Source organism: Microplitis demolitor, chromosome 1 (genome assembly GCF_026212275.2).
Source record: "Microplitis demolitor isolate Queensland-Clemson2020A chromosome 1, iyMicDemo2.1a, whole genome shotgun sequence".
In the NCBI taxonomy this organism is placed as follows: Eukaryota; Metazoa; Arthropoda; class Insecta; order Hymenoptera; family Braconidae; genus Microplitis; species Microplitis demolitor.
Window position 1 is genome coordinate 9,813,647 of NC_068545.1, and position 26,596 is coordinate 9,840,242.

General features: G+C 30.1%; 1 protein-coding gene across 3 annotated transcripts in view; it reads right to left on the reverse strand.

The window, feature by feature from the left end:
- Positions 1–26,596, reverse strand: part of LOC103570380 (E3 ubiquitin-protein ligase AMFR) — a 116,837-nt gene that overhangs the window by 57,821 nt on the left and 32,420 nt on the right. For all 3 annotated transcript variants that reach the window (XM_053741189.1, XM_053741193.1, XM_053741197.1), the window contains one exon: positions 15,564–15,889. In XM_053741189.1, the coding sequence (XP_053597164.1) occupies positions 15,564–15,827 (264 nt within the window). In that variant the 5' untranslated portion in view covers positions 15,828–15,889. The remainder of the gene's footprint in view (positions 1–15,563; positions 15,890–26,596) is intronic.

Below are 26,596 nucleotides of genomic sequence, written 5' to 3' on the forward strand. Positions count from 1 at the left end.
CTTCGCCATGTACTTAAAAAATTTTTTGAACTAGGGACTATCTTCGAAGATACGTTGGCTTATTTAGAATTATTAATAAATACTAATATTAGGTGTACAAAAAAGTTCTACCCGTTTTTTGTCAAAAAAAAATATATTTAAAAATTTTAAATAAAATACAAATTTTAATCAAAATAACCACCATCAGCATCTACTACCCTTTGCCAACGCTCAGGCAACTGATGGATCCCACGGCGATGAAAGGCTTGATCTTTTGTCGAAATGAAATCATCTATTGTTTTTTGCATTTCGTTTTCATTTTGTAAGTGTTTGTCAGCCAAGTAATTTTGCAATGAACGGAATAGGTGAAAATCACACGGTGCAAGGTCTGCTGAATACGCCGGGTGCGGTAAAACTTCCCACTGTAAATCATTTATAGTGTGGTGGACGATTGAACTTCTATGAGGCCTGGCGTTATCATGCTGCAGTATCACTGGTCGAGGTTTTTGTCCCGCAAATCATCTTTTACTGTTGATTTCATTTGCTAATTTTTTTAATTGACAACTGTAGCGTTCTCCAGTAACGGTTTCTCCTGGTTTGAGTAACTCATAATATAGCACGCCCCACTCATCCCACCAAATACAAAGCAATTTTTTTTTCCCAAAAACATTACGTTTTGGTGTTGATGTCGTTGGTTGTCCTGGGTCTACCCAATGTTTTCGACGTTTAGGATTCTCATAGTAAACCCACTTTTCGTCCCCTGTTACAAGTTTCCACAAAAAACTTTTTTTTTTTATGTCGTGAAAGCAACGACAGGCAGGTGTCAACTCGTCTCTCTCGTTGTTCTGGAGTTAATTCATGAGGTACCCATTTTCCTTCTTTTTGAATCTTACCTAAAGCATGTAATCTTTCAGAAATAGCTTTTTGAGTAACGTTTAACTTTTTCGCAAGTTCTTGTTGTGTTTGTGCAGAATCTTGATTCAGTAATTCTTCCAATTTCTCGTCACTGATTGTTGAAGGTCTTCCAGAGCGTGGTTTATCATTTAAATTAAAATCTCCGTTTGTGAATTTCCGAAACCATCTTCGACAAGTACTGTCATCAATAACACTGTCACCATAAGTTGCACAGATTATTCTTTGAGCTTCAGCAGCACTTTTTCCTTGATGAAGTTCATATAAAAGACAATGGCGAATATGCTCATTACTTACTTCCATTTTTAACTTAATAAAAAAATATATATATCGAAGATTAATATATTAAAAGTTTGATGAATTTAAAGAGTACAAACAGCTGTGCATGTACATATACGTATTCATAGCTAACCTATAAATAGCTGTTAGATAACTCCATCTTTGAAAAACGGGTAGAACTTTTTTGTACACCTAATACTTTAATATCTAATTACGTGCAAGGAAGTTATTGGACAGAATTTATAAAATCTAGTGAAAAAAGAATAATAATACCAGTTGCATTATTTTTTGACGATTATGAAAATAATAATCCACTCGGTAGTCATCGAGGTATACAAAAATGTGGGGCTTTATATTTAATGATTTTATGCTTGCCTCCAAGATATAGATCGAAATTAGCAAACATATTTTTATTCCTTTTGACAAATACATTAGATCGGAAATTAATAGGAAAACAAAAAATTTTTGACTCAGTCATACAGGAATTAAAGTTTTTAGAAACAACGGGCATTACCATCAATATTAACAATAAATTAAAGCAGATTTATTTTAAGTTAGCTGTTATACTGGGTGATAATTTAGGTGTTAACGAATTATTCGGTTTGGTTGAAAGTTTTTCTGCTTATCATTTTTGCCGCTTCTGTTTAATTAGAAAAGAAAATATTAAAACTACTTTATCCGAAAAGTTTTGCACCCTACGTAATCGAGAAAATTATGAAGCTGGTTTATCATTAAATCAAACCTCTGAAACTGGCATCAAAGAAAAATGTTGTTTCCATGAATTATTACCCAATTTTCATTTTACAGAAAATTTTGCTGTCGATATAATGCATGATTTTTTTAAAAGTGTCTGCCAATACGATCTTGTACTAATATTGAATTATTTTATTTTCAACTTAAATTTATCATTTGATACATTAAATACACAAATTACTGGATTTTTTTATTCTTATCACGATCGACAAAATAAACCACCAATAATTTCAGAAGAATCTCTTAAAAATCAACGCATTATTACGTCAGCCGCGGAGATGCAAAGTTTGATGCGTAATTTACCCTTGATGATCGGTCATTTGATACCAAAAGATTGTGAACACTAGGATTTGCTATTAAAATTAGTAGAAATTTCTGAAATTATTACCGCTGATTATTATCAGCCTGGACATTGTGATGTGCTCAAATGTATCATTAATGAATATTTATGTATTTTGGTAAAATTGTACCCAGATAGCATGAAACCGAAACATCACTTTTTGATACACTATGCCCGAGTTATGAAAACATCAGGTCCGTTGCGTAATCTATCTAGTATGAGAGGGAAAAGTAAAAATAAAGAATCTAAAGAATTTGCATCCGTTGCTGTCAATCGAATCAATATTTGCTACACTATCGCTAATAAACATCAACTTAAACAAAATTATCACTTTCAAAATTTTCAAACTCCTGATGATTTTATTATTAGTCTAATAAAAGGATCAAGTTCATCGTCTAAAAAATTAAAAATTTTATTCCCTGAAATTTTAAATTCAGGAGAAATATATGAAATAAATTAGCTGAAATTTAATGATCAGTATTTCACGCAGAATTCTATAATAATAGATCGAACTGAGGACGGTCCCGTTTTTTATATAGTAAAATATATTTTTTTGGAAAAATTGAATAAAATTATAGTTATTACACAAAAAGTTGCAGCTTATTTTGACGAGCATTTTCATGCTTTTATTGTAATACATTACTCTGTTAAATATCAATTTTTTTTATGGAATGAATTGAAAAACTTAATTGTAACGCACAAATTGCGAGCAGGGAATGGGGAAGAATGATTCGTACAATATTGAATTTACAAAGTAAAGAAAAGTCTCGTTAAAATTATTATGTTAGTATTATAAATTTTACAAAGAGTCTATAGAAATATTTTAAACCAAAACTATAATTTTCATATAAAATAATTTGAAAAATAAAAAAACAAAAATAAAAAGTGCTATTTATTTTCAATAAATTTTAAAAAAATGTTGATCGTACATTTAATATAATTTTAATAATTTTAATTATGCTTTTACTAAAAAGAAAAAAAATAATTTTACAGGTATCATACAGCTAGTAGTATTTTTTGTTATCATAAGACGGTAAAGATTGCATCCTAGCGACACAATTTCGGTCGTGTCAGTGATTATAACTATAAAATACTCTATAATTTTTATTATGCTTACTATGAAATGTAGTAAGTGCAAGAAAGAAATTTTTGTCGACAGAATAGAAATTTTATTATGTTTCAATACAACAAGTAGCAACACTTACAGCATAAAATATTGGACTATCATACGGTTTCAGGTTTAGTTGGCTAGCATAATAAAAATTAATTGATTTTCACATAAAATTTCAAGAAATTTTAAGCTTTTTACTTGGTGTGTTTACAAAAGAGTAAAAAAAAACATGTTTGATTTTATTAGAAATTAATTTTGCTTGAGTACATGTAGTAACGCACACTAAGTACATTGAAATTTTGTTATACAATTTTTTTTTGAAATTTTATGAAAATGTTTGTTATGATTTTGCATCATACTAGGTACTTGGTATTTTTTCGATTTGATTTATTTTTTTTTGTAAAAAATAATTTTTTCTTATCTGTAAAAAATTTTAAACGTGTACTTGGCGCGATGTTATACAGAGAATCTGTTTTTGGTAGGATTGTAAATTCTACGATTCGTTAAAATTATAATTCAGACTAGTAAGAATTGAGTAAAGAATAGTAATAATCCATAATTTTTTTACAACGATCATTCTGGAAATAACAATATTTAAAAATCTCTTTGATAATATTACAATTCTGAGTTAAAAACATTTGCAAGAGTAGAAGTTGAATATTACAATTCATTAAGAATAAATTGCTATAAAACTTATATTTGTTTTTATCTATTGTTACGTCCAGCTCAGATGCTGAACTTTTTATATTAAATTTTATTTTCATATTAAAATTACGTGACGATCAAATTTTATTTTTCTTTAATAATTCTAGAGCGATAAGAAATAATTTAGTTGTAGAAAAAAAAGTTTTAGAATTAGTAAATCAGTTTTGCTCTAACGCACGTAAAAAAAACTAGAACAAACAACCAAATGAATTTTTAATGACCCCTTGGGTCACAATAGAATGAAGGCCCAAAGGCCATCTGGAAACAATTTTTTTGGAATTAACAAAAAAATATTTATCAACAAAAGTGTACTTAAAATATTTTAAAAGAAAAATTAAAAGTTCAACAATGACTCATTTTTAAATAAATAAAATAAACAAAGTATATAATCTTATAAGCCTTACATTTGTAAGTGCACTTTTGTAGATAATAATATCTCGGTGCCCACGTAAACGTTAAACAGATACCCAAAGAAATGAATATAATGACACATGGTTCAGAATATTCAAATGAATAATATTAAATGCAATAAACTCTAAATAAAAGACTTTTATCAAGGAATATTCACGTAAATGATATACAAAATAAATCTTACTTAAAGGAATTCGAATAAATAATTTATTAATGAAAAAATCAACAAAAGGAATTATTTGAATAAATAATATCAAAATGAATAATAATTCTCAACCAAACAAATAAATTATAAATAATATTTACATGAGTAAATTTATAAAAATACGTACATGAATATGCGGGACGCCATTCAATGACAATTTCATATAAATAAATATATAAGTTAATTAATAAAATTCAAATAAATAAAAATTATAAAAATAAATATAAAATTTAACATAAATAATTAAATAAATTAATAAAATTTAAAGAAATAAAAACTATGAGAAAAAAATATAAAATTTTATATGAACAAATAAATTAACTAATAGAATTTACAATAGAAAAGATTCATGCAAACAGATATAAAATTTTATATAAGTAAATAAGTAAACCAATAAAACCTAAATAAATAAAATTTATATAAATAATTAAAAGTAAATATTCATAAGAAAAATTTATAAAATAGATATAAATTTCTATTATTATAAATAAGTTACAATATCGTTATAAATGTAATATTGTGCTTGTGGGTGTATGTGTGTATGCTCCCACACATAGGCCTGCATCGGGGTGGGCCTTTACCACTTCCCTAACGGAAAATCCTAGGGAAAGGGAAAAGGACCCAAAGGAATTGTGCTCCGATTGGACACAGTTTTCCCCCAAACAATAGACAAATTAGGACAAAGTAAAACACATAAAAAGGGCCGCAAAATAAAAAATAGAGAGTTAGAGTTTGAGTTTTTTTTTGAGTAGCAGTTTCTCAGTCAGAGTTTCAGTCTCAGTTCTCAGTCCTGGGTCAGTAAGGATGAGAAAATTTAAGTACAAGTGTTCTCACACTTCTACACTAGTTCCGTATTAGTTATTTTATTTGCAAGTGTTCTCACACTTTATTTTATTAATTATATCGCTAGCGTTTAGTAAATATTGTTTCAGTTAGTGAATAATTAAATTAGAAATATCAAGTTTACGTCAAAACAAATTGTAACCGCGATTAGTACAGTACAGTAAACTCAGCGTAAACCAGAAAAATACTCCAATCTCCACAACTTCAGGTACCGTAATCTTTATGTATGTTAAAATACAGAAACATTTCCAACGCACAGAAAGATTATGAAGAACGTATTGTATTCAAAATTCTGTAGTCCTCTCTAGTATTTGAAATCAATTTAATCGTAACCATTTTATTGTAAATTAGAGTCGGCGGACTAGCCACCTAATACTTTTAATATCAAGTTTATTGTATTCACATCATCAAAATTTTCAATTGTATAATATATAGTAGTTAAATTCGTATATTCAACATCTTTCATTTAAAAACAAACCTTCCAGATAATTACTTAGTGTGATCCCGGTCTATTGGTCGAAAGACTAGGGCCGAAAATAAAAATTATAATAACTTGTCCAACATCACAGTACAAGCTACTAGATTGGACATAACACTATTCTATAAAATTCAGTAGACAGCCATAACCTCATTATGTAACGCCATCTTAGCCGATGACTGACTGATCAGAACAAGCCAGTGGATAGATTCAAATTTATATCCAATAGCTAGGTTAAAACAGTGAGTGTGCAAATATAAATAGCTAATCGCTGGCTAAAAAATATGAGCTAATGATAAAATATCAAAAGTAGCCAGTGGTTAGCTAAAAAATATGAGTTTATGATGACTCATCAATTTAAAAAAAAAAAAAAAAAACAAATTTTCTTTTTACACTGGCTTTACTTGTCTGTTTTTCAGTTCACAATTCATGTGTAGATTTTTTTTGTGAGCCTATTATCGAATTAATGTGATGTCCAATTAGGCGGTGACGGGAGTTGAACGTGGATCCATGGGATTACGAGTCTTGCGTAATATCCACTGGCCTGCTATAGCTGGTTGGAGTAGACGAGAATTCAATGATCAACTATAAGATACGGGTGAGGTGAAATTTATTTTTTAAGCAGCTCCATCTATAACTGATAATTACTGGACATCCATGAGATACTGGTGAGTTACATTTACATTTTTAGGTGGTACCATCTATAGCTAATCGTGGCTGGACAACGATGAGATACTGATGAGTTACAATTATAATTTTATATAGCTCCATCTCTAAATATTAGCGATGAAATAACCATGAGATACTGGTAACGTGAATTTTATTTCTTATACATCTCCATCTGTAACTAATGTTAACTAGACAACCATGAGATGCTGATAAGCTACAGTTATATTTTTATGTAGCGCCATCGGTAAATATTAGCGACGAGATAACCATGAGATACTGATGAGTTAGAGTTATATTTTTATGTAGCGTCCTCTGTAACTATTAGCGACGAGATAACTATGAGGTACTGATTAGGTAAAATTTTTTTTTGTACAGCTCTATCTGTAACTAATTTTGTTAGACAACCGTGAGATATTAATGAGTTACAATTATATTTTTATGTTGTGCTGTCTATATTTATTTAAGGTTAGGTTGATGTATTGTTTTCATGTAGCTGATGCTTACTAAGCTGATTATGAATTGGTAATATTGATCAAAAAATATTATCTGGTTAAGGATCAATAACGAATTTGCAAATTCTTTTTATATAGCACACGGAGAAAAAAAAACAGTAACCATTGCTGCACCGAACACTAATGCGGTCAGTATAGTATACAAAATAACAAAATTTCTTTCAAAACCTTAAGAATTACTATAACGGCAGCAATTGTTACTGTCTCCGACTGCAATCAGTAGTATTGAGCGCATTACGGGGATAGCACTAGTAGTTCATCTACAAACATCAATTGTTTACCTCATGGAAAGTAACTATCACTCTTTATACTCCTCTCTTTGCGGTACAACAGAGTTATGAGTAGTTGATACTTCACTTTTGTGACTAATGCCGGGCGCAGTAACTAGTCATGTCACGAACTACAATCACAATCGCACTACGCACGCTTCATAATCGCACGGCGCATGCTTCACCGGAAAATACTTAGAGTCGTTTTAAGGTAGTTCACTCGCGACATTTGTAGCCAAAAGTATAGCGTAATCGTAACTACAAAAAGTTAGAGATACTCAATACCAGAATATTTTATTTTTGTGAGAGACTGTATCCAATACATTTTAGTTTTAAATATACAAATATACACTAATACAATCACACTGATGAGTATAATAAATATGGCAAAGCTGCAAACATTTATATTGAATAGTCTATAGATTAAACGTATAAGTAGTAATCTTTCTATAGTGTGAGTTTAATATACATGTGGTTTGTTATTGTTGACAATTAAAAATTTTGTATAGAATGAATTTTTGTCTATATTTTCATAATTGTTTTCAAACTTACAAGAAAATTGCATTTAAAAAGAATAAAATTGTCCGATATATGCTACTTTCGATATCATAATTTTTAAAATTCTACAACTATTAGAAAAGCTATCATTAATATAAGTTAATATCGAAAAATATTTGTTTTGTTTGTTTAATATCATTGAATAAGTTTAACATTCATAAAAATTATTTCGAAAAAATTTTCAAAAATTTTTTAACCTCCAATACTTTCATGTTCAAAAATTAAACTAACCATGTGACATTCGAATTTCCGCGGGTTAAGTATGACGGCTGCAACATTGCCAAGTAGTCATTACTGTACCTTACCACACGACAAGTATTTTAAAATGATTTATATTTTAAAAATCAATATTTTTTAAACAAATCGGTCAAGAAATTCAGAAGTTTTTTTTTTAAATTTCGAATTTTTTCATTCAACAGTGGATAAGTTTAAAAAAAAAATGGTAAAAACCGTTTCCAAGACATTCAGGAAACTACATGTTTTTTTATACTTGTAGATCTCCAGCATGTTAATTATGCACTTTTTGATTGTTAATATTTTGTCGTACAATCGGTGAAAAAATTTCATTTTTTTTCATTTAATATTAGACATCGTTGTTAATCTCATGTTTTAGTTTCATCGCATCCCTAAGAAACTACCTTCCCTCGCGGTTTTGAATCACCTTGGAAACACGGTGAAATCGCGGTGGATCCACGGCGGTTACACGGTCGGTTTTTTATCATGTTATCATGTTAGGGGTGATTCAAAAAATAACAAATTTTTTTTTTTCGCGCAAAGAGATTCAAAAGTTTCATTTAGCTAAAAAAAGACGCCTGGGAAAATTAAAGCTCTTAATATTAACATTAAAAGGTTGCGCATTGCACTTTTCTATTTTCCATAAAAATAACATGGAAAAATTTTTTTTTGCGTCTTCTGATTTTTATAAGTAGCTAACGATGCGTCCTAGGAATAATTGGCAGGCCTATCTTTATAGGTAATTAAATGGTCTACAAAAGAAGTTTCTTATAATTTTTTGAAAAGTCTATTTGTTCAAAAGTTATTTAAGGTTGAAGTCGAATTCATATTATTTTGAGATATTTTTACTTTTCCGGCGAAACTATCAGACTTATTACACAATATCATGGGACTATTTTTGTAGACAATTTCATTCTCCAGAAATTATTTCGATAAAGCTTTTTCGAATCCCGCATTGTTTTCTAATTATTTTTATTTTAATGTCGAGCTCATAAGAAAAATAGTCTTCTGATCGATTTTAAGAGCTTGAAATTGAAATAAAAATCGGTCTGTCAGTTTACCCTGCGGGCCAGCCTCAAAACTTCCCGCCGTTTTTAAGCTCCTTGAGCTCAAAAAATTGTTGTGGATACATTTTGTAGCTCTTAGAGCTCGAAAATATTTTTGTATGCCTTAGTTTACGAAAAAAAACGATTGACCATTTTTTCTCAAACGATATCTCTTGAACGAATAAACCGATTAAGACGGTTAAGGTGGCAATCGACGGGTTTTATTGAGTTCTACAGATGATAAGATTTTTAAATTGATTTATCGAGTCGATTTTGAGAAATTTCGAAAATACTACACGGAGAGAAAATTATGGTAACTGTTCCTAGTACGTTTATGAAATATCATTCTATACCGTTATGGTAATGATTACTTGGGATTATGGGATATAGACCCATACTTTCTGGGAAAAGTTTCCATAAGTATGGGAACAATTCCTATCATTATAGTAACAGTTTCCATATCGCATGTGAAAGAATCAGGGTAATGATTACCATACTCATAGGAATAGTTCTTACAAGCAAATAGTAACCGATCCTATAACCACATTGTAATGGTTCCTAAGTGTATATGGGAATAAGCCCTATATATTATGGTAACTATTCCTATAATATTATTGTAAACATAACCATAATATTATGGTAACCATTACCATAATATTATGGTAACCATTATCGTAGTTACATGGTAACGATTACCACTATTCCATAGGAACTATTCCGATACCACATGGGAATTATACCCATAATTATAGGAATGATCACCATAATATATATGGGTGCCGTTCCTATAATCAACATTTGAAAAAAACCGGTAACCATGCAGTATGGGAACCGTTCCCATAATATATTGTAACAGTTACCATAATTTTATTTTTGGGTAAAAAAAATTTTTTTTTTAAATTCTTTCGACAACGGTTTCTCTTGATAGAATTAACCGATTTTGATGGTTCAGGTAGCATTCGACGCGGTTTATGAAGCTTCAGAGTCCAGTTGATTTTGAAATCAATCCATCAAAAACATAAAAAGTTATCCGAAAAAAACATTTTTGAAAAAAGTTTATTTTTGGAATATCTCCGAACGAGCCCTACCGATCAAGCTCAATTTTTTTTCAGCTTTTAGATATTGACATGCCGCATCGAATGACACCTTGACGATCAAAATCGGTTCATCCGTTCAAAAGTGATAGATATTTACATACATACATACACTCGCACATCATCGTGAAATTAGTCAAGATAACTTCCTAGAACCTTGAAACGTCAAGATCTCCTAATAATTCTATTTTAGAAAATCGGACCGAAACCGATAATTTCCCGAATTTTTGAAAATTTGCAATTTTCTTAGCGGAAAGTTCAAAATAACTAGAAAACAATGCGGAATTCAACAAAACTTTATTAAATAACTTCTAGGAAATAAAATTGCCTACAAAAATGGTCTCGTGATATTTTGTAATAAGTCTGATAGTTTCGCCGGAAAAGTAAAAAAATCTCAAAATAATATGAATTCGACTTCAATCTCAAATAACTTTTGAATAAATAGATTTATCAAAAAATGATAAGAGGCTTTTTTTTGTAGACCATTCAATTACCTACGAAAATAGGCCTGCCAATCATTCCTATGACGCATCGTTAGCTACTTATAAAAATCAAAAGACGTAAAAAAAATTTTTTCCATGTTATTTTTATGGAAAATAGAAAAGTGCAATGCGGAACCTCTGAATGTTAATAGTAAGAGCTCTAATTTTTACAGGCGTCTTTTTTTAGCTCAATGAAATTTTTGAACCTGTTTGCGAGAAAAAAAAATTTGGTATTTTTTGAATCACCCTAATATATATATGTATATGTATATATATATATATATATATATATATATATATATATATATACTAGAGTGGGCCAAAAAAGTGACTATTTTTTTTTCTTTAGTTACAGTGAAAGTATTGTTTGAGATGACGAAAAAAAAAATTCTGTTAAAGTTTGAGCTTTAATTATTAATATTAAGAGGTGCCTATTTGCAATTTTTTATTATCCATTTAAATACAATGAAAAAAATTTGCGGAGTGAATGCGGAGTGAAGGAATTTTTAATTATTCATTCCCCTCGGAGTAAAATTCACTCCGAAGGGGAGTTTTCGCGGAGTACATAATTTTTATTAATTTAATTCGTCCGGAGTAAAATTGACTCCGGAGAGGAGTTTTCAACATAGAATTAATAAAATATAACTCCACTGAATATAATCGAAGTAAAAACTCGCGTATTATATTACTGATCAGCTGATCCGCACATATACACACCCACACAGATATTCGGGGGCACACGCACACACAAATTCACACACATTCGCACACACACACCCACGCACATTGGCACACACACCTGAACACACACACGCACACACGCGACACACATACCCGAACGCATACATTTGTACGCGTGCACACACGCATGTACACATGTTGACACACGCACACATTCGCACGAGTGCACATACAAACACACTGTTCAACAGTTTAATATTAATTAATATAAATTCATTTTAATCTTAAAACTCCGGACCGGAGTGAATCGGGAGTGAAATAAAATCCGCGTCACTCCGCTAAAAAAAAACTCCCAATTCACTCCGCATGCGGAGTGAATTTTTTTAAAACTCCAGAACTCCGATTAGCGGAGTGAATTCAGATTTAATTTCACTTCGAATTCACTCCGGATTTTTTACAGTGTAACATAGCAAAAAAAAATTTGCATGTTTAAAATTTTATTACTTAGCACCTAGTCAACGGATCACAAAGATTGATACTTAATCTTGTAGGGAATTGGGCGATCTACAAAAAAGGTCTCTTATGATTTTTCGCTTATTCCACTCGGCTCAAAGTTCTTAATGTTAAAGTTCAACCTTAAATAGTTTATTGGTAGTTTCACAATATTTTAAATTTTGACTTAAAAAATATGATTTGAAAATGAAAAAAATATTTTACTCTATGAAGTACACGTCGCTTTTTTTGAAAAAACGTCAAATTTTTTTTTAATCATTGATTTAATGTTTACAACTTAAAATTCCTTGAATATTGAATTAAAGTTAAAATAAAATAAAAATATAACTTTAATTGTCATTCAACTTCACTATCACAATTACTACAGTAATTTTATATTTATTAAACAAAAATACTAAGTAAAGTAAATTTCACTTTCGTATGTTGAAAGTCGGCTTTAAAAATTTAATTTGTAATGCAAATAATTATTTTCAATTAAAAATTTATGAAAACAATATCTTTATTTCTTAGACTACTGATTAGTTGAGCATACAAACTACGGATCAATTAAATTGGAGTACTTCAATAATTGATTAGGACTTTATTGTTTCTGCTGAAGTTATTGTTCATCTAACGAAATAAATTGAGAATTCTAATTTAATCAAAGGGTAAAAAATGTTAATTATTTGCAATCAATAATTACAAAAAAAATCGACATTTTCCAGAAAATTTAACGTGTACTTCATAGTGTATAATATTTTTTTTATTATCGAACCATTTTTTTTGTCAAAATTAAAAATGTTGTGAAATTGCCAGTAAACTATTTAAGGTTAAACTTTAACATTAAATAACTTTGAACCGACTGAAATAAGTGAAAAATTATAAGATACCTTTTTTGTAGATCGTCGAATTTCCTAAAAGAATAAGTCTCCATCTTTGCGATCCGTTGTTTAGATGCTGAGTAATAAAATTTTAAACATAAAAAAATTTTTTTGCTATGGTATTTAAATGGGATATAAAAAATTGCAAATAGGTACCGCCTAATATTAACCCTTTCCCGGTTGACCTTGAATCCCTACTCTTAATTCGGATTGTACGTCTTCGTTTTCAAATAAGAAAGTGATAGCCTACTCAGTAGAGAAGGGGCAGAAAAAATAGTAGAAAGGGGAACATGCATGTACTAATACGATTGAACCGATACTCACACAGCCTTACTAAGAACTATGATTGGTTTTATCCCCACACTGCTCACACCGAGACTCCTCGAGACTCCAAACCGGGAAAGGTTTAATATTAAGAGCTCAAATTTGAACAGAATTTTTTTTTGTCATCTCGAACAATATTTTCACCATAACTGAAGAAAAAAAATCTGGGCGTCGGTTGACCCTGCGGGCCAGCCCCAAAACTTCCCGCTGTTTTCGACCTCAAAGAGCTCGAAAACATTAGTGTAGATATATTTTCGAGCTCTTCGAGCTCGAAAATGCTATCACATGCAATTGTTTTTTTACGATCTTTTCAAGCTCTAACAAGTTACCTGTTATGCTGAAGTTTGAAAATTTAAGAATCGAAAATCATCAATGAAGCGGTTTTTAAAATTTAGTTTCTGATTATGTTCAGTAAAATAAGTGTATTGAGGGAGAAATCAATGTCAGGGATCAAAATCAAGATTTAAATAAGTTTTGACTCATGTAAGAAACAATAAAATATGAAATATCCGATAAAAATATTAAAAACTACGTTTTATCGATTTTTTTGTTGATAATATGATTTAAACTGAAAACCAAGTTCGATGACATTATATGATCAAAAAAGAAACCATAAAAAAGATGAGTTGGTATGATATCAGGCACATTTTAGTACGTTATATTATGATTTATCCGGAAAAAATAACATAAAATGTTATTTTTTTAACTTTTCAACGCCGATATCTTTTGAACTAATCAATCGATTTCGATAGTTGACGTGGCAATCGGCGCGTTTTATTGAATTCTAGAGCTGATTGAAATTTTAAATCGATCGCGTCAATCGTTTCGAAAATATTTAGAAAAAACCGTTTTTCACCATTTTTTTCTCCCGCGATAACTCTCGAACGAATTATCCGATTTTGATGTTTGAGGTGGCAATCGATGCTTTTTATTGAGTACTAGAGCTGATTAGATGTTGAAGTCGATCGTATAAGTCGTTTTTAAGAAATCAATAAAAAACTAAAAAAAAAATTTTTTTTTTTTTCGTAATTCGCAAATATTTTCGAGTCTATTCGATCAAATAATCTGAAATTTTCAGAAAAGTTGATGGCCAACAAGCTCTTTCGATTGCCACCTCAACCATCCAAATCGATTCATTAGTTCAAAAGTTACAAAGAGTTTTCATACACACACACACACACACACACACACACACACACACACACACACACACACACACACACACGCACACACACGCACACACACACACACACACACACACACGCACGCATACATACGTACATACACACACTCGGACATCATTCTGAAAATAGTCAGAATAGCTTCCTAGGACCTCAAATCGTCGACATCTGATGAAAACTCGATTTTCGAAAATCGGGGTGAAAACAATAACTTCCCGAAATTTTTGAAAATCGTCGACTTTCTTAGCGGGAAGTTAAAAAAACAATCACTTTTTTTGACCCACCCTAATATATACATATGTTTTGCTATGGATCTTTTACCGGTGTTGCATCCAGAAGGCTTTTTTGCACGCCTCTTTTTTAATTTCTTTTTGTTTTCTTGACGTCAAATTTTGACATAAACAGTGGCGTGATAGTAGCAAGAAATTTTTTTTTTAGTTTCACTTTATAATTCAGCAATACAATTTATTTTTACTTTAAAATTAAATGAGCATTATGAGGCGTGCATTTGTGGATTTTCCAAACGTTTCTGCTGTTGAAATTTTTTTTTTTTTCGAGGATAATTGTCATTGGAATCGAATTAAATTTATGTATTTTATATAAATATTAATTTTTTACATAATTACTATGCATAAATTTCGACAAATGAAATACGATCTAACTAATTAATAGTATACTGTGCAACTACGGGTGAAGGTTGTGATTGCCTATAAGAGCGAGTGAGCCCGTTCACTTTGTTCGCTGTTGGGGTCAATCGCCAACACCGCACGAGTTGTAGATACTATTATTTGTTTTAACGAATGCGGCGACAGGAGGATGGTGTAGATGAGTGAGTGGTACAATATTCGATGATATGGGGTCCGGGGGCGAAGCCCCGCTGCGGTATTGGGGATAATAATTTTCAACGCGAGATTTTATGTTATCTTAATTCTTGTAATTAGTTGAGCTGCCGTGTTTTATGAATGATAAATTAATAAATAAAGTTTATTTATTTATTGAAAATTTTTTTAACCAAAAATGTAAATTTTTCATGAAACATTATGTTTAATTATTTTTTTAAAAATTTAAGCTAAAATAAAAATTAGCAAGTATGGATAATTGAATTAAAAAAAAAAAAAACTTACCCAAAAACAAACGGGTTCTTGAATAATACAGGCAAGAAGTTCTTTAAAGTGCATACTTGTTGTCCTCAAATCATTTCCATTGGCAGTTTTGGTTCCATTACTGTTATCATCACCGGGAGTGAAATTTGTATGATTTGAACGCCATTCAGGATCTTTTACTATTTGTGCTGCATAATATATGGAGCATGACAATATAGCAATACTAATTACTGTATAAACACGAAAACTAGGTACTGGCAATCGGGCTAAAAATACCGTCGGCATTGTGTCTTTTCAAATTTTGGCTCACTCTCTATTTCAATTCTGTAATTAATTTTAATTCGAACCTGAAAAAAAAAAAAGAAAAGTAATTTACATTGCTTCTATGATATATTTATTAAAGTTGTCCTTCTAAAGGTCATTTTTGAATTTTTATTGTTTCACCCTCTAAAACTCTTTCAAATAATTGAACAAAAAATTGGTTTGAATTGGACGGTAATGAATGATGTAAAGTATTTCATTAACTCCCACCATAAATAGCTGATTACTGACATTCAAGTGCAAATATTTAATTAGACACGTAATCGCCTCCCTGACATACTAAATCATTGAATAGGAATTGCTACTTTAATCTACAAGTATTGCAGGGTATTTATAAGCCAGTCCCTAAAATTTTAACATTATTCAGATTTAAACTTTGAATCGAGTTGACTCTGAATGAAAACAAACATTCTAATTTTTAAAGTAAAAAATTTCATTGAAAATTTGTTTTGATAATCAAAAAATTATGAGTATGTGAAGTGTGTTTTATCGTCAGGCTCATGCGAGATTCTAAGTATACTAAAAAGTAAGGATGTCAGTGAAGTGGGGTCATCCATCCATTTTTCACCAATTTGTAGGCTGGATGGAAATTTGAACCTTTGCTAAGTAAAAAGTCAACAGGTAAAAACGAACATCAGCGTCAATATCAAAATGAAATTGGTTATCAAGGAGAAGCTAGTTCCTAAGCCTCAACCGATCATTCATATCAATAATCTCATTCATCAAATTTTTAACTTCCCGCTAAGAAAATTGTAAATTTCCAAAAAATCGGAGTTATTGTTTTCACCCCGATTTTCAAAAATCGAGTTTTCATCAGATGTTGACGTTTTGAGGTCCTAGGAAGCTATTCTATTTTCAGAATGATGTCCGAGTGGCGGTATGTGTGTGTGTGTGTGGGGGGGGGGGGGCTGGATGTAAACTCTTCATATCTTTTTAATGAATTGATCGATTGAGATGGTTGGAGCGACAATCAGAAGAGTTTTTCGACCGTCAACTTTCCTAAAAATTTTAAATCGATCGATCAAATGGACTCTAAGATATAGAAGAAATACAAAAAAAAATTTTTTTTTTTTAAGTTTTTTTAAACTTTTTCAGTAACGACTCGATCAATCAATTCAAAAATCTAATCAGCTCTAGAACTCAATAAAAAGTATCGATTACCGCCTCAACCATCTCAATCGGTTAATTCGTTTGAGAGATATCGTTGAAGAAAAAAATGGTAAAAAACGTTTTTTTTTTTTTTTTTTTTTTTTTTTCAAAAAAAAATCGCATACAAAAGTATTTTCAAGCTCGAAGAGCTCGAAAACAGCAGTAAGTTTTGGGGCTGGCCCACAGGGTCAACCGACAGACCGATTTTTTTTTTTTTATTTAATTTCGTACATACTTTTTTTGAGAAAATTAAAAAATAAAATTTTTCTAAAAAAATATTATTACCAGCCCATCAATTTAAACTACATAATTAATTAATTATTCAATTTAATTACTGATAAAAGAAACAATGAAACAAATTTTATTTCATTTTCAAAAGTTAATGATTTCTTTTTCGTCGTTTATTATAAATTTACTTACGTCCAGACAACCAAGCTAATAAATCAAGTAAAGGTATATATTGTATGAATAATGTATTTTTAATTCAACATGTAGACGCAAGAATGATTTTTTTTTTTTTTATGATACTCATATTTTATTAAAGCATTATTAATAAGAACAATTTTTTTGTCAGCTAGGAAATATTGATAAATTAAAATATAATAATGCAAATAGTAGCGTCATGTAAGAGCCACGTCACGTGATTGTAGGTATGGTAGTTAATGTGTAGAATCTATAATCCGTGTAGTGTAAGTTGAACTCGACAGGCTTTCTCACAACCCTCAAGAGCCACGTAAGAACTAACCATTGAGCGAATCGTTAACGGTTTCGTAACCGTCTATCGGTCTATTTTCCGACAACGTCATAGCTTATATTTATATATATATATTTTTTTTTTCTTTATTATATCGAAAATATTGTTGGAAATGACGGAAAAAAAAATACTGTGAAACTTTGAGCTCTTAATATTAATATTAAGGTTGTTCGGACAATAGCCCGTAAATCATGGTATGAAATTTCTCGGCGAGCTTCAGATAATTCATTTGACAAAACATTGTATAGATAATATACCAATATAAACTTTTCGCCAATAAAGTATTGCTATATTCATAGTCTACAATGTTTATTTAATTTTTAAATGGTTACTATCACCTAACGGAATTACTATTAACAAAATATTATCTTCCAGTGCAAACAAATCAAAAGATTATATTATTAGCGACAAGAAAAATTTAATGGAAATAGATTTATTGTGTAGTGCATAAGTTATTAAGACTCAAAACCATGAAAGATGCATGTTTCTATAAAAAAAAAAATTTCAATGCTTTGAAAGCATCATAAAACAGTAAAAATGTCAATCATAGAGCGTGCAGGTACATTTGAAACATCATTAGTGATAAAAGAGATTTTTTAAAATAGAAAATAGTTGTGAAATTTAAAGGTTATTTTGTTCACAACAAAATACAACTGACGAAATTGGATTATAATGGGAGATGCTTAAGTTATGTGGAATAAAAACCATATTTTCAACATTTTTGATTCCATAAAAACTTTCAAGGCTATCAAATTATTGGAAGAAATGGTCAAAACATAAAGTTTAAGGTCATAAATTAAAGCTTATTAGACAAGCTTTCAGATATTTTTTACGGAAATTGTCTATGAATATTAGTTTTAAAGTTATATGAGCTTTAACAGTGATTAAAAACTGATTTTTACGAAAAGTCATGAATATTTCAAACAGCCATAATTTCAAAACTATTGAAACGATTCAGATCATTTTCAAACTTGATCAAAGTAATCACTAATAAAATAAGTGTGAAAAATTTCATTAATATTCGATAAGAACTGTGAGTGCTATCGTAATAACAAGACCAGTGATGATGATAGGGGGTAGAGGTACATTTGATACATCATAAGTAATAAAAGAAATACGTTTAAAATATAAAATAGCTGTGAAATTGGCAGGTTATTTTGTGCACAATAAAATACAACTGACGAAACTGGATTATAATGGGACATGCAAAAGTTATGTGGAAAGAAAACCATATTTTCATCATTTTTTGATTCCATAAAAATTTTCAAATCTATCAAATTATTGGAAGAAATGGTCAAAACATAAAGTTTAAGGTTATAAATTAAAGCTTATTAGACAAGCTTTCAGATACTTTTTACGGAAGTTATTTATGAGTATTGGTTTTAAAATTATATGAACATGAAAGTGGATAAAAACTAATTTTTTCGAAAAAATCGTGGAAATTTCAAACAGCCATAACTTCTGAACTAATTGACCGATTTAGCCCATCTTCGAACTTAACCGTGATAATCGCCCATAGAATAAGTGTGAAAAATTTCATCAAGATCTGATAAGAATTGTAGCGGAAATCGTGTCCTCAAAGCTTGGTTATATTACATATATATATATATATATATATATATATATATATATATATATATATATATATATTTATAAATTTTTCAACGAATAGTATTTTCGAACTATTCAACTAATTATGATAGGTTATGACAAAATCTCTTGGAAAATCGACCACGAGGACAAATACAATATCTAGATTTTTTAAAAAATCTACCTAAAAAGTATGTAGATAACTTATTATTTCTATTTCTCGGGTTTTTTTTCATTCATTATGATGCAAATTGATGGTGAAAAAATCGAGGAGCTTTATTATTAATATTCAAGGGTCGCTTGAAAACGTTCAAAAGACAGCACTCGGAAACATTCAAAATTCTTGAGCGACGGCTTAAATTTTCGGTGTAGTCATGATTTCACAAATATAAACTATTGCTGCCCCGAGAAAGAAAAAAATTTGAAATGAAAAATTCAAATTTCGTTCATTTTTTATATTTTTAAAATTCGTGAGCGAACTCTTGAAAATTTTTCATCGAGCTGATGTTTGGAGAGGCTTTTTAGAACGTCGTAAATCAACAAATTTTCATAAGAGACTCGAAAAAAAAAAATAGTCGGTTTTTTCGGGCCACCCTAATATCTATACTAACATATACATCTATGGGTTCTATCTGTACATGGTGTTTATATTTCGAATTATACATCAAATATCATTTTTATGACCCACTCATACTATTTATACTCTTTTTGGAATTTTTGTCTGTTTGTCTCTCTGTTGGTTTGTACCTTTTTGGATAAATTATAAATAAGAATTCGGGTATATAAATTATTTTTTTTAAAGTATAATACAAAAACAGATAAATTATAGCTATCGATTGTTTTTATTCTATTAGCGTCAATTGTTTTTTATATTTTTTTTTTATAGACTCGATTTTGTTTTATTTATGAATTGCTTCTGTCGATTGAATCGTACATCACATTTTAATAAACAGTCTAAATAAAAGTCTCTAATCTGATTTATTTGTAACTAAGTAAGAATGTAAATCTATTTAATTTAGTATCTCTGGAACTATAAAGCTTACAGACTTAAAATTCAGCGGGAACGTTTGTTATGTCATGTGGATATCCCTTATAAAACGGTTTTGATTAAATTTACTTTTAACTAGGGTTTGCGTGGGCGTCAAACGTTAATATTCTCCCGTTTTTCGAATATATGTGTTACAGAGTTACATTTGTCGTAAACGTTTATTATGTCCTGCGGTATCCCCCACTAAATGGCTATAATAAAGTCAACTCCTAAGAGGGTTCGTGGGGAGTGGCAAACAATACTATGCTCCTTTTTTTCTGAATATATGTGTTACAGAGTTGAAATTCGACGTGAACGTTTATTATGCCATGTCGGTATCCCTTCTAAAACGGTTTTGATAAAATTTACTCCTAACGAGGTATGTGGGAGCGTCAAACGTAAATATGCTTCTGTTTTTCAAATATATACGTTACAGAGTTGAAATTCGGCATGAACGTTTGTTATGTCATGTAGGTACCCTTCATGAAACGACTTTCATAAACTCAACTCCTAAGGAGATTTGTGGGGGCGTCAGATATTGATATCGAAGGTTTTCTGACGCAACCTCATATCTAAAAAACTACTACTTTTCAGGAGAAACAAAAAACGTTTTATAATGAACTTCTGGATTTTTTTTTTTTATTAATTCTTTTTACAAATCTAAATAGTAATCAAACTTCCTATTAATTTTCAAGATAACAGTAATATTAATCGTATTTAATCATTATTTTTTTGCTCATTTTATGAGATACGTGTTTGCTGCACCGAAAAATTGCTAAAAAATGTAACATACGTGGTTGCGGTATTTTTAATTTAAATAAAAGCACAGACATAAATGAGCTTTTTGGATCATTTTACTCAGGAATATATTATTAACTTTTCAATTATTCTTAACCCTTAACGGCCACATGGGGTGACTAGTCACCCCAGGCTTAAAAAAAGTTGAATTAGAGGTCTTATACCTTTCAAATAAATTGGTCAAAAAATTTTCAAAAAAAGGGAGTTACCCCGTGTGGCCGTTATGTGGCCTGGGTGAGGTGTGGCCTTTAAGGGTTAATAAAATAATAATATTATTATTAAACTTATTAGTGCTATTATTTATTGATTGAGAGCTTGCCAGGACTCAAAGTTTAGATTCTTGGCAAGACTCTTGGACGAGGGACCAGCGAGGAAGATGGACAGCCAGATTAATACCTCGGCTGGACATCTGGGTAAACCGTCAGCATGGAGAGGTAAACTATTATCTCACTCAAATGCTGACGGGGTACGGGTACTTCCGGGCTTACCTATTTAGAATGGGTAAAGCTTCGGACCCGTGCTGCCCATCCTGCGGGTCACAAAATGACAGTGCCCTCCACACATTCTTCGAATGCGAAGTTTGGTCGAGGTGGAGGGCACCAATTGAAAGCCGGCTTGGGAGCATAACTTCAGAGACAATAATAGGAGTTATGCTTTCAAGCAGGGAGGCATGGGCGGAGATCGTCTCACACATAGAGACGGTTCTCCACCAAAAAAAGGAGGCAATAGATGCCGTGGGGCCATAACGGCCCTAAGTAAAAAATAGGAGTCACCGGAAGTAATGCGAAAAGCGGTTCCCGGTTGACTTCCTAGGAGAATGAGAGAGGGGTTTTAATCGGTAGTTTCTTGGGGAGGACTTGTCTCCCTAAGGGATAGCCCGATACACGGGGAGCAATTTTATTTGCTCCCTAAGTGCATGAATGCATTTCCCCTCTCTCTTTAAAAAAAAAAAAAAAAAAAAAAATTATTTATTGATTATGACAACACAGTATTTTTTGCAAATTTTTCGCGAGTCACATGATTTTTTAAATTATAGCTCATATTAGTATCACGTAGATTCAATAATACTTGTAATCATTTCAAATAAAAAGTTTTAAATAAAATTATGAAATCAAACAAATATAAAATATTATATTTCAATACCGCTTACAGATAGTATTACCTGTTAAAGAAAACGATATGTTTATTTTTCATGAATGTATTTCAATTTATTATAAAAAGCATTATAATCTTTGGGTATCAAAGGATTGAAAGACAAAAAGTCTTTGTACTTTCGACTACTCTAGTAAAAAAAATCCTTCAGGGATTGCATGGGAATCCATAGGAATCCATATAGGAAAGTACGGATTTATGCCAGAATCCATTGGAATTAATATAGAAGTGTATGGATTTATATAAGAATCGACGTAGGAAATTAATGGTATCTGGATTCCCGATAAGAGAAATTGTGAGTACTTGGATACTTATATAGGAAATTGGTATAGGAACTTGTACTAATAGAGTTCTTTATTGAAAATTTTTATAGGAATTTGGGTTTCTATCTAAGTAATTTCAATAGAATTCAGGTTATCTGGATTTTTACGTCCATTGTCTACTGATACGCGTATATGAATAAATGAACAGATTAGTATTCTATTGGCAGGAAATCTTTCAACAAAACATTAAGTAATTGATGCTCTTTATATCAGTATTTGTAACAAGTTAATGATTTATTAATTAACTCAAGAAGTATTACATCATTATAGAAATTACGAATAATTTTCATAAAACACTAAATTAAAAATCGTACAAAGGCATTGTACTCCAGGAAAGTTGATGAAAACACATACGCTGTTTATGATATTTGTACCAATAAGGTAACGTTTCATGTATATTTTTCTAATTCCTAATCCATACAAGATTTTGATATGGACTTTGACATGGTGCATCAGATTTCAATGAGAAAACGACGTAAAAGTCCACATGGGAATCCATACTAGATTTCTCATATGGATTTGGCATGTTTGGCATAACAACATTGTCTGATGTCATACTTTGAAATATATGAAATTAAATGCAGGTTGAAGACAATTATCACAGTGATAGGTTAGAATTTATATTTCATTATGTTCATTACTTACCGTGATATTGTTTCCTATAAACATAATGAAAAAGTATATTGTTTAACTATTGTTTCTTCACTTTGAGTGATAATTTAATTAACTGAATATTAAAATCAGAAGACACGGTAGTGTCTCGCGCCAAGTACACGTTCAATCACATGTATATGTGTGAAGTGTCATGGCGCGAGCCTACCGTGTATCTATACCGTGAACATAGTGGTTTTTAGCTCTCATTTTTAAAAACTTTTTTAAAATAATAAATTTTCAGAAAATTCCTTCTCTATTCGAAAGATAATTGACTGTTCGTCTTAAAATTATAAAACTTTATTCATTTTAGTTATGAGAACTAATTTAAATAATGAAATTAGGCCAGCATATACTGTAGCACCCCTAATTTAGACACTTTTATAAATTTTTTCATGCGTTAGGGGCACTGCCAGAGAATAAAAAGTTATAAGAAAAGCCACGATTGAGTAAAACATTGAAATTTTTTTATAGCAATGATTCATTATTGCGCCACCAGCGGTGCTTCGGTTTGTATTTTTTACTATAGTTTCATATGGAAATTTTTTATGAGCATAAATAAATACGTTTCATAATCATAAATAAATCTGTTTTGATATTTAAGATGAATTTTCTTTATTTGACGTCAGTGTTCATTATTATAATTTCAATCAATTTTCCCCGATTTCGCATAAATACTACAGAAAAAACTATACATCTTACTTTAGTTTTACTTGAAATTGTTGTGAGTTGCATGCGAATTGTCATAAGTAGACGAAAAAACTTGACAACTATTTCAATCAAACTAATGTCAATTTTTTACCAATTAGCTTAAATAAAATTAAATTGAAGAACTCCGAATAGCTACTTTAGATTAAAATTGACAGTAATTTGACATTGAAATTACTGAAAATTTGCTGCACGAATTTGCCGCCAATTTAACAGCAAAAGTTAAAAAGAAAAATTTACGGTTAATTTTTGCTCAATTTCGAGGTAACACTTTTTGCTACACATAAAAGTCGGTAATGTTCATTCTTACCATTTAAGAAGGTAATCAAATTTATACTTAAAAATGTCTACAACTTGAATATAAAAAAATAGTTTACAATTTTCCAAGTGAAATTAACAATAAATTGGAGTAAAAATTTACCTGGAAATTGACGAAAAATTTTTCTAGTAAGCTTTCGAAATGAATTTGCATTTTAGTTCGGGTAGTAAATTTACGTCAAATTGTATAGCAAGTTGTATATAAATTGTCCTCGAAAACAGAATTGTCCGAAGTTGACGGACATTTGATGAAATTTTCCAGGAAACTTTTGCTAAACAAACTGTGGTATTAGGGTGTCTATTTAAAATATTTAAACTTCTTGATATTGCACTTCTATTCGCTAGGACGTACCAAAATCAGCTCTACTTACTTAGCCGTACAATAATAATTATTCGTACAATAATATTAATCGAGTAATATTATAAAAAATCAATGCTAATTGTAAGGATATTCCCTAATTGTACAGTTTACTTAGCAAAATTTAAGTTGCGAAAGTTTCCTTGAAATTTTCGTCAAATGTCCGTCAACTTTGGGCTCTTCCGTTATTGACGAGAATTTGCAGAAAACTTGCGATACAATTTGACGTAAACTTACTACCCGAATTTGAATCCAAATTTATTTTAAGTCGTATACAAAATACCGTTAAAAACGGAAAAGCCCGAAGTTATCAGACATTTGACGAAAATTTCATGGGAACTTTTATTAGTGTTTTTTTCTAGTAATCAAAAAGTGACCTCTAAATTAAGAAAAAATCAACCGCTAATTTTTTTTCCAAGTTTTGATATTAAATTAAATGTTTTCTTTGTTTTAATCGGCAATCATCGACAAACGATTTCCTAGTGATTTAAATGGAAAAATTAATAAAATATCTATGTAGAGGGGTCAAATGGAAAAAATTAAAGGCTAATTTTTATTTACTTTTTCATAATTAAGCAATTAACTCACAAACAACTCTGATAGACCGACATTGATCGACAAACGACCAAAAAACGATTGCAATCAGAATAAATCAGATCGGTTTACATTGAGTTGGTTTATAATGAGGAGTTAAGTAAGTGGAGCTGAGATATACAACTTCAGCCATAAGCGATTTCTGATAATCAAGTTGGAAGCGAACTAGTGGTAACCAACTGCAGCAACTTGTTATCAAGTTAGCCGCAGATTGTTGGCATCTCCATAAGTTGACGGCAATTAGTCGCCTATTTTCTGAGAAAATGTGTGCCAACAGCTGGCATTCCCTTAGTTGACAGGGTTGACAGAAAGTTGACTTCAATTTTCTCAGAAAGTTGGCGTCAGGTTGCGGCAGTCGATTATTGTCAACTTTCTAGAAATGTTGGTAACAACTTGTAGTCAATAATAACATCAAAATTTTGAATTTCGTTCTGTTGTATATAAAGTTATATCCGCTAAACAGTACCAAAATCGGGAAACTTAGTGCTGTATATATATGTATGTACAGATATAAATGTAGATCAGTTGAAGTATGTTTACGTAGTAATTGTGTCAAAAATAGTATAATTATCTCTAATTAAGTAATTATTATTGTCTAACAATTAATGATGCATCAGATAATTTAAAAAATTTTCAAAATATAATCCGTGATTAACTTTCTTATGTTCTATCTAGCTACCCGCAATGTCTATATTTAAAAATTACCTCTCTAATAAAGGATCTACAGTGTATATATATATATAATTTAGTGCTATCTACAGATCAATTAAATTATCATTTTTATTTAGTAATTGCGTTGAAAATATGTATAGATCTCTAATTAATACTTTATTATTGACAAACAATGAATTATGCGTCAAATAATACTAAAAATTGAAAAATATAATAACACTACAAAAAAAAAAAAATAAATTCTACCAAAAACAGATTCTCTGTTAAAAGTCGCGCCAAGTACACGTTTAAAATTTTTTAAAAGTAAAAAAAAAATTATTCTTTACAAAAAAAAAAGTCAAATCGAAAAAATACCAAGTACCTAGTATGATACAAAATCATAACAAACATTTTCATAAAATTTAAAAAAAAAAATTGTATAACAAAATTTCAATGTACTTGGTGTGCGTTACTACATGTACTGAAGCAAAATTAATTTCTAATAAAATCAAATATGTTTTTTTTTTACTCTTTTGTAAGCACACCAAATACATTGAAATTTTGTTATACAATTTTTTTTTTAAATTTTATGAAAATGTTTGTTATGATTTTGCATCATACTAGGTACTCGGTATTTTTTCAATTTGACTTTTTTTTTTG